The sequence below is a fragment of the Drosophila rhopaloa genome, unplaced genomic scaffold (assembly GCF_018152115.1).
Source record: "Drosophila rhopaloa isolate 14029-0021.01 unplaced genomic scaffold, ASM1815211v1 contig_2, whole genome shotgun sequence".
Taxonomy (NCBI): Eukaryota; Metazoa; Arthropoda; class Insecta; order Diptera; family Drosophilidae; genus Drosophila; species Drosophila rhopaloa.
In genome coordinates, this window is record NW_025335083.1 from 17,338,006 (window position 1) to 17,348,263 (window position 10,258).

At 38.1% G+C, this 10,258-nt stretch overlaps 1 protein-coding gene and 1 non-coding gene across 2 annotated transcripts; one reads left to right on the forward strand and one right to left on the reverse strand.

Moving 5' to 3' along the window:
• Positions 1 to 7,189: 7,189 nt before the first annotated feature.
• On the forward strand, positions 7,190 to 8,216 carry LOC108051891. Its single transcript, XM_017134167.2, has 2 exons — positions 7,190 to 7,385; positions 7,438 to 8,216. Exons 1-2 carry the CDS (start codon positions 7,280 to 7,282, stop codon positions 7,935 to 7,937), a joined length of 606 nt encoding a protein of 201 aa, XP_016989656.2. The 5' UTR covers positions 7,190 to 7,279; the 3' UTR covers positions 7,938 to 8,216.
• A 1,970-nt stretch (positions 8,217 to 10,186) lies between these two features.
• On the reverse strand, positions 10,187 to 10,258 carry Trnaq-cug. The gene has a single exon. It is a non-coding gene; the product is annotated as a tRNA-Gln (tRNA).

A 10,258-nucleotide genomic window follows, 5' to 3' on the forward strand; every position in this document is an offset into this window, starting at 1 on the left:
TGCAAAATATTTTGTAGTTCCCAAAATCTGTGGGAACTAAACATTTAGATACATTACAATAGATTTGGACAATACATTTTAGACATACTTTCTAAATATTTCTGCCAAATTTAATAAAGCTAAGAAATCAGCATCATTTGCATTAACATTTATTCTACATAATAAATTTGAAAACATTTATTTATATCCTTAGTTTATAAACATTTTCCATAAAGCATTAGGTTAGGACTTAGGATAATACGGCTTCAAATGCAGTTCAAAACCGATCTACTAGTTTACTTTGAGTTTTTGTGACCCACTAAAATGTTGCAGAGATTGCGCAGTAAGGCACCATGGCATTGCCTAACCTGTTCCGTTTCGGTGGCACCAGCTTCAACTGCGGTCCCAGCTCGTAAATGCTGGCAAGTCCTTCGGCGAGCCTGGCTGGGCGAACTGCTTAATGCAAGATTTACGCCGGCATTCATTGAGTGGCCATAAACACCTGTTGCTGCTGTGGCTCCTGTTGGAGTCTGCTTGTCGCTTTTCCGACATTTGCTACATCTGCTGGCTACAAAGAAAACTTTTTTATGGCCCTCCGCAAAAAAAAAAAACAGGAAAGTTTCTTTTATTTTTAGTCATTCCAAAGCGGCTTATGGGAAACTAGAAAATTGTGTTATTGTTGGGTAATTTATTTGTTCTGCTGCTGTTACTATTTGCTAGCCGCTGGAAATATTTCCCAGACTAGCTGCTTATTTTTTGTTTTGCCATGACAGAGGTCAGCAAAAGTTCACTCGACGCCACTGCCACCAAAAAATGTGTAAATTGTCAAAAAGTCAAAAGGAAAAACTGTCATTTGTTAATTGAAAAGCATTTAGGTGAACATGTTTTCGTGGTCGGTGCGTGTAAATTTAAGTTTGGCAAGTTTGAATGTTTGTGTAATTATCAGAAAATTGCTTGTGTGACCATTAGTTTCAATTAGCCTATGATGTCACTTAGTTTTTGTGAATTTTAAGTAATAATTTCAAATTTATATTTATATCGTGTGCAACCAGAAGATTTATTATCTCATCTCACATAGCATTAGCATATTATTCCAATAAATCTAGTGAAAACACCCCACCATTCAAATTTAAAATTGAAATTAAATACTTTCCCACTGACAATGAGCCAGAAGCCCTTTTTCCCTTTCATTTGCGAATTTTCACATTTCGCTGACGGCTCATAACTTCAGGCCATGAACGGACTGAGAAAGGGGATGGCCGAGCGCATTATGCATAAATTCCCGTTAATTAAAAGCGCCACAAAGTGCACGAGATAGCCGTGAAATGGGGCAGAGCAATAGAAATGGGGCGGGAGTTGGAGATTGGGTCCTTAATGCAGGCCCAATATAAAATATGCGTGTCGGTAATTTGAGGAATGCAACAGAGGACCAAAGGCCTCGTAAATTTTCAAGAGCTTGCCATGCTGAGAACTCGACCCCCCTCCTCCCTTCTCTCCTTTCAATCCCATCCTCCATTGAACTCGGCCAACCCAAACGGAAGCGGAAGTTACAGCAAATGGCGTATGAGATTGAGTGTGTGTGTGTGCAAGTGCCAGTGCGGGATATAGAACATTAGGAAAAGGAGGGGGAGGGTGGTCAAAGAGGAAGTGCTTGCCCGACTGTCCTCGTAACAAGAGTCCTGACCATGCACACAGAAACAGGATAACGACGATAACTACAACAGGGAACCTTTCATGTTGAAGGGGGCGTTTGGAGAGCAAAATATTTACACATACTAAATCAGGCGAAAGCCCTCGTGAGTGTGTGTGTAATGACCTTGTGAGAATGTTTGGCCTGCGCACTTTTTATTTGCTGAAGACTGCTCAGAGTTTGGCCCACAATTATGCAATTAGGAGAACAGCATTTCCACTTAGACTTTACCAAAGGCTGCTTTTAAAATGCAGATTTTATTCATATAGCTGCTATTAAGGCCGCCCATGGTTTGACAAATGACCCAAGGGAAACACAACTCATTTTGCATATTTTTCACTTGCAGCCATTCATCGAGCATAATAAACTATTCATTAGCATTGGAAAAACTGCCAAATGCAGAAAAGCGCGCACTTAACCCATAATTCATCAACATTTCATTGGCCCAAGGAAATCCAATGTGTGTTTGTGAAATTATCATAAATTAGGCAAGGCAAAAAAGAGGGTGGGACATAAAATGATTGATTGACAAATACGGTTTCATCGTCTCAAAAACTAAATATCTTTATTAGTACTTTTAAATGCTAGATGTTCATATACTCTGAGGTATTTATTTGACAACTGAATTCCTTTATTATTAAAACTTTGACTGCTACCACATATTTGACCTTTGTCTTGCATATACAAACATATCAACACTCTCCTAATTCTGGTTCTTTTGGGAAATAAGGGATCAATGTCCAAACAATAAACATGCAGCATAAGACAGAGGGCAACATTTTGGCCTTCTCCTCTGACTTTTCTCCCACAACGACCTACTTACCAACGCTGGCATATTGATGGCTAGGATGGAAAATATCCAAGACGGCAGCATTTAGCTCTCATTCGTTATGTGTGTGAGACAGTTGACTGAGGACCTCGGAATGGGAAAAGGAATATGGCCATGGAGAACTGTAACCGAAGACAACCAAGATGAGCGTGGAGCACACAAAATTGCATGTCGAGTGCTGCATAAAACTCGAATTACAGCAAATTTGTGGATATCGCTTGCCAACCAAAAAGGTCGCACTCTAAGCTGTGAGGGATATGGCTAAAACTCAACCAACCGCTGAAATGCATTTGGATTTTATTTGACAAATAAATTTTTGTAGAATTGGGACCAAAACATCGTCAACTTTCATTACAGGAAACTATGTAGTTAAACGTTGGTTCAAATGGAAAGCCAAACAGTAATAATTTGGGTAACTAACAATCATAAAAAAACATATATATTGGCTTACTTATTAAAATAAATAATAAACGTACTGTATTATATTTATACACTTTTAAACTTTTCCAAATCCACTGTATGTCACATTTTGCTGACCATTAAACTTTTCTCGCTCACGTTTTGTTCTTTTCGGCTAGCAAAAGATAAACAAGCTGCATTGCCAGAGACAATTAAAACAGTAAAGTAACACCGACATCGAGTCGTGTCACAATATTTCTGACATTTTAATTGCCGCCGAAAAGTGAAGGAGCAGCGACAAGGACACTGGGATGCTCTACGTCCTGCGAATCAAGTGACAACGACCACATAATTTGCGGCTCTCGCTTGACTTTAATTGCATTTAGCACTATTCGACGAAACTTAATTTAAACAATTACAGGGTCGGGCGTGGGCCCAATCCGCAAAGAGCTCGTTGGCGGGCAGTTGGGGTAATGCATTCGCAGACGCCATAAAATGCAAATTCCTGTTGATCCTGTTTGCCGATGCCAATGCATGTGCTCGGTCCCTGCCATTTAGCCGGGTTAACTGGGGACGCTGTCTGCCCGGTTGCCAGGATTCCAGGCTGCCCTGTCATGTCTGCTGTGCGCCAATTTCCACGCTTTCCACGAGCAGCGTTCCTGGCGCGCTTTAGCACAAACCAATCTAAGGATGTTGTCAAGCTCGCAATCCCACAGGGCCTGCAAATGGGTGAGTAGTGGGTGGTGGGGTGTGGGTGGACGAGGCTGACCCCAACCGGCTCCACTGGGCCTTAGCACAAATATTTGATTTGAATTTTCGTTTTTCTTTTTTTTTCTGTTCACTCAACAGTTGAGAACACTGGAATAAAGAATTTGCCAGATGCCTAAACATAAGTTTATTCATAATTTATATTGTAACAAATTACAAAAAATAAAAATATTTAAATGTCGAAAAAAAATACTGAGATGGTGGTAAGCCGCTTTTAAACGAGAATAACTAATAAATATCTTGCTGTTTCAACTTAGAAGAAAATTAATACCAAAAAAAAACCTATGCTACTACTAAAAACAAAACAAGATAAACTATATCTTTATGCTTAGCAAAAAAAGTTATTTAAAAACAATTTTTTTAGATCAGGTGGTGACCTTTTGATAAAATTTTATTAAAATAATTGATTAGATAATATTTCACAATTGGTTTTATTAGTCCATTGCTCAACTATTTTTTTTCACTGCGCATATTTTTAATGCAGCTTAGTTTAGCTTTGAAACTGTACTGAAACTGGCTCGACTTAATCCCCAAGTATTTTAGCGCTGGCACTGCACCTTTGACCCCCATTTGCACATCCAGTGCACACGCCGCCCCCTTTGAGCAACTCATCAAACTGCCATTACTTTTACCCCCTGCAAATCCGACAAGGGCAGTTGGGATGTTGTCACCAGTTGGTGTAGCTCCTAGTCCTAGATAAATATGCAAATAGACTGCATGCCATTCAAACGAAGCCCTTCGCCAGATCGCCCTTTTCCGCCCACAATGTTCACTGGTTAATGTTAAGTATACGACATGTTTTTGCACATAAACTGCGATTAGCCAGGAACTTGAAAGTGTGCCACGCAGTGAATTGTCTAGATTCCGTATCGGGTATATTCATAAATCACACGCCAATGTACAAGCTCATTAGAAGAACCGAGTTCATTGACCGACACACGCGCCTTGGACTAGAAAACTTTTGAATGAATCCGTTTTACCCTTTTGTGGAGGGTTTTCGCAGCCGAAAAAGTAGGCAACACACAACATTTTTATCGGGCCCACGCACGTCAAGGTTTTGGGCCCATGTCACACCCACTCCGCCCCTTTTCGGCGTTATATATGTCCCTCTATTTCTATATCTCTATTGGTTTTTTGTTTGCTCTGCCTTTGTGGTTTATTTATTTATTTTTTTAATTTACTTCTCCTGTGCGTTTGGCTTGGTTTAGTTCGGTTTCGTATTTTAGGGCATGGGACCCATAATTCAAATTGAAAATAAATAGCAAAAATGTTGGGAAGACATATATTTGAACGCTTTACATGTAGATTGCTTACGGCTGCATAAATTGTTGACATAACTAAAGTTTATATTTATTGTTTGGTGCGAGGTAAAGATATTTTCCAAACGTGAAAAACTAAAAGAAGCTTCTCATGCAGATTTTCATGTCTCTGATTATACAAGTCTTGGCATGGCCATATTGCGATTTTCATTAAGATGTCTTGCAGATACGAGAGAAATATGTTTGTGGGAATTTATTCAGTTTATAAAGCTAAGTCGCGGCTTATGATTGCTAGGAGGGGGTTCTTCAGTGTTGTTGTTTTAGGAAAAAATTTAAAAAAAATTAATTTAATATGGATTACCTTTTCAATACTTAATAATATTATTTATCTAGTTTTACCTCTCAAACAGCTGGCAGAATAAATATATTTTCCACCTATCCGATTTTAAAAGCAAGGTTTATTAGATCCCTAAAAGAATTCTTGTTTGGGCCAAATAAACTGTCGCCCTTGAAGAGATATATGTGAATTTGCCCAACTCATATTTAAGTTAACTGAAAGTTGTTATCTTCTTATAAACTATTCCCATCACCATAAAAAGCAATCGTTTGAGTATCCTCTGACCCGACACATTCTATTCGTGTGTTGTCCTTTCTCGTTTTTCTGTGTACGTGCTGCGTGTTTTTACGTCCTTGAGGAGGCTCAACTTTAAGCAAGTCAAGCCAAAAAAAAATCTGCCAAATCATAGGCCATTTCAATTTAAATGTCCCCGGAATCGGCCACGCCACCACCTCGTCCATTATCCTTCCCCACTTTTCCTAAATTCAGCGGGGTGAAGTCCTATGCTTAATGTGCTTCCTGTTGACGATGCCAAGTCGTGAAATTTTCTTGCTGCTCGTTTTCCTAAGCCCCAAGCTAAATTTACCCCTGACTTTGTCCAGTTGGCTTCGAGTGACAAGTCAAACACGCAACTTGGGATTTTTCTACATGCCAGTGTCTTTGCTCGTCTTCACCATCAGAGCAAATATTGATTATTATTATGGTTGGTCAGAGCGTACCGCGGATTTGGTTAGAGGCTTAGTAACTGGCCGTTTGGCCATTGACCTTACCCTGAGACGAACCTCTGACATTCCGGCCCAAATGAGGCGGCAATTTTTCCACATTTTGAGGCTTCTTTTCCAGGGGGCGTTAATTTGTTGATAAATTGCCGCAGCTCAAAGAGCCAACAATTTAGGCCCTTTAAAGGTTAACATTTCGGACTTAACAAATCCCCAGCAGTGACAGTTTTTATGGTAGTATTAAATTTGTCACACTGATAATCGCGATAAAAAAGCTAATTAATTTAACTTGAACTTTAGTTAGCCACAAAACGGAATTAGAATACTCACAAACATTTGGGTTGACATGTTTACTATTTGATGTCAAGATTGTGAAGATTAAGAGTCCAATTCAATATACAAGCTGAATTTAAATTGAGCTTAAAGTGTTGTTTGGCTTGGTGAAATAATTTTTTGTAAACTAAAAAAGCCATTTCGAACGGCCTAAAAAATATGTTTAAAAAATAATTTGTAGAAAAGTAGAGAAACTATTTTGAACGTTCTGACAAAAATGTACGAACAAAAATAATTTAATTACAATTAATTTCCTTGATGGTATTAACTTTCCACTGAACTCATTAAGCTTTTCACCATATAAATAATTTCTTTTTTTAATCCTTTCTGTCTACACATAAAAGTCAAAGTTGTGCATTCGAATAAAAGTTTTCGTACCAAAAACTCCAACAAATATTTATTCATACATGTGCATTCACTTACAAGCACTTAAAAGTGGCCACAACGAAAAATTGCAGCATTCATTTTTTATGAAAATTGTTACATTGGATTTCTTTTTATTGTACCTTGGTTCGTTTTTTCGGTCACTCCACATATTTGTTTTGTAGATACGCTTCATAATTCTTTATCGGTGCGATTTATCAATTCCCAAAAAAGTACGAAAATAAAATCAGAACCATAGTGAACCGATGAAAGGCAATTGTTGTGCGAGGAAACCTGCAGCAAAATGTTTTCTTTATGCAAAGTAAATGGACAAGTTGCCTTCATGGTTGAGAATAATGGCAAACGTGCTTGGTCAAAGTTGAATGCGACAATTCTTGGCAAGAAATCTGACAAAGATAAGACTACGAATTCTTGAATCGAGTAGGGGTAGAAAAAAATATCATTGAAGGTAGAAAGTAAAATCATTCTTACTCAATAGTATACAAATTAAATTCAAGTTTTACTTAAAAAAAAAAAATTCAGTTATTTTTCTACACACATTTATAAAGTATTTTAGTAATTTCTTATTTCAAATTAATAAGTATGAGTAGGAAAATCAATAGAGAATACACGGAATCTCTCAAGGACCTTTTATTAAGTATGGGTATTCAAAGTAAAAAGGACTGGTTGGCTTACGTTGAAAAAAATAGTAAGCAAATGCATCCGATTTGACTGTTAATACATTTTAAATCTTTTTTCAGATGAAAAAGAAAACCTAGAGTCGAAATCGACAGAAAATAAATTAATCGAAAGCTCTGGAATAAATTTCGCAAAGAATTCTGTAAAACCAATCGAATTTATTTACCCTTGCAAGGATAAAGAATTCAGGAAGTATGAACGCATGCGATTTAACATAAGAAAAATTCTGGAACCAACGTTACAGAAGGCGGAAGTTCCCAAGGAAAAAAAAGGGATGTGCCGATCTGTGGGTCGCTTTTTCTCAATTATTTTACAACAGGGACCAATTGAGCACATCAGTAACGTGGTTTTCGCCATATTTACAATGATCAAGACTGTAGTCTTGGAGGATGACCGTCTGGGGATCAATGTTAATTTGTCCCAGGAGATTGGAATTCGTTTACATCCACCATATATCGACGAGCCACTGACTGTAATGTTGGATAGAATTGCCCTAATGGGTTTCAAGGAACCGAAAAAGGCCCCGGAAATTGACTCACTATTAAAGATGCCCAGTTCTTAACTTTATACTAGAGATACCAAAGAATCAAGTCGACTCACAAATAAAACGCTGCGATTATTGCACAAGTTCTAATTCACCTCGTAACCAAGTTGGCTATATAATATGAAACGGTCGCGCCGCTCATCGATATTACATATTTCCTTATCATTCAAGACGGCATTTAGACGGACAACAGGACATCAACACGGCGTGTTCCAGAAAGTTGTGGAATAGATTCGAGAAATCTTTATTTGTATTTTTTGACCGCCTCTTAATAAAAACAGCTTTGTAATAAAATTATACAAGTCGCAGGCAAAAATTTAGCATTATTTTTTGATGGTTCCATAATAACTTCTTATATTCCCAGACGATTATCACGCAGTTAAAATAGACAGCATTTGTGCAAATACAATTATTAACAGGGAAAGATAAATATTGGGACGCAAACGATTGACATGTGGTTTTTATAGTAACTGATGAAATAAAACTTAGCTTTAAGAGCTCGGTTGAGCAAAAACTCACATCCCCCAAAGAAGTTCCCTACTGCAATCTTGGTTACTTAAGCTTCCATTTAATTTAAAAATCAATCTCGTTCCTAGAAAGCCATAAATCCGTTCAGTCATTATGTGCAACTGTCGGTCTAAAACATTAGTGATTAAATTGAATAAACCATTTGATGTGTGATCTATTCTGGCTTTAATGGACACCGCGAATGCTCACTTTTCATTGCATCATCTGGAAAACGCGAATGGGGAGGAAAGCCATAACAATCCCACCTCGCCACATTAAATGCAATCAACAAAATTTTCGGTGAATTTTTATGTGGGAGCGAGTCAACGAAGCGCATTAAATAAACGCCACGAGACGAATCTCGTTTAGTTTAACGTTAACAGTTTTCCACCTAACCCGGCTTAAACCCACCCCCTCTCCTCTATAGTTTTATCTACAAAACAAGTTCACCGAAGGGGTTAAGAAAATCTGCTGTAAAATGTTCGTCTTTGTTGCTTGTCTGGCTTATCGCTGACAGCTTCAGTTTGTCTGGGACAAGAGCTAAATTATTGAAATTTGACAAGTGAACTCGAGGGACAGAGGAGTGGAGGAACTGGCTGCTGGTCAAGTGGCCAGCTCTCCAATTTACCCAATCCAATTAATTAGCTCTTGACAGGGCGACACTCGAGGTATGAAATTAAAGCCGGGCAGTGTAGCAATTGTTACGCAATTTGTCAAATATCGATTATTGATTAAGGTTTCCTTCGAGTTCTATTATTAGCACAGCTTGATGCCTTGTTTTCCTTGTAGGGGCTCTGTTATTAGTGAACCCTAGGTCAAAGGTCTTCTATGGAAGTTAAAGGTTTGGAGCAAAATGGGCGGAGAGCTGAATTGGTTACATTACAAATCTTTAAGAAAGTGAGCTTTTGCTGGAAGTATAAACAAACGAATTGTAGAAGCCAGTTCATGTCACAGATCAATTTTATAATAGGATCTATATTATACATATTTTAAATCAATTGCATCTTATATTATATATCACTTTTTATACATTTTACTGATTTCTGCATTCAAAACGTGATTTTTCCCTTCTTTAATTTAAAGAATGTTATTCAAAACCCTTAAATTTTAAGCCCAGTTTTTCACTCACTTTAACTGCGAGCCACAGATACAAACTTAGTGGCGACTCTGCTGCTGGTTAAACACTCATAATGGCCAGCTTAGTGTCGGCTAAAGTCAAGTATTTGCCCGGTCTGCTGATAGTCTCTATTACACTGTGTGCGAGAGATGCTCGCCATGTTTTCCGAAAACTTTAAGCTGACAAATTATTCAAAACAATGTTGTTGGGGCCAAAGTTGGCAGCCAAAGTGGCTAATGAAAGAGCTCCACATTTTCAATTGTTTGGCTTTCAGGCATTTCGTATCCTTCAGCGCGAAATGAGTTGCCACTTTTTATGGCCAATGCCGTTTTATTGGAGACCCAAAACTATTCGGTGCAGTTAAAGCTAAAAGGAAATAACAGAAGCTGTAACCGAAACTGAAACGCAGACAAGCCCTCATACATATGCAAATGCAACTGTCTGTGCTTCGTTGGGTTTGTTTGATTGTACGTTGAAGCCCCGTTGTTAAATTGAAACAGAAAATGCAGTGGCCAAAGACAGCCGTTCCTGATTCTGCCGCTCAATTGTACGAATGCAATCGGCAAACAATGATTTTCCAAACTATACAATTTCGGAATCAAATTAAGGCCAGAAAAAAATAAGCGAAAAAAAATAAACCACTAGGTTCTACCGAGATTTGAACTCGGATCGCTGGATTCAGAGTCCAAAGTGCTAACCATTACACCATAGAACC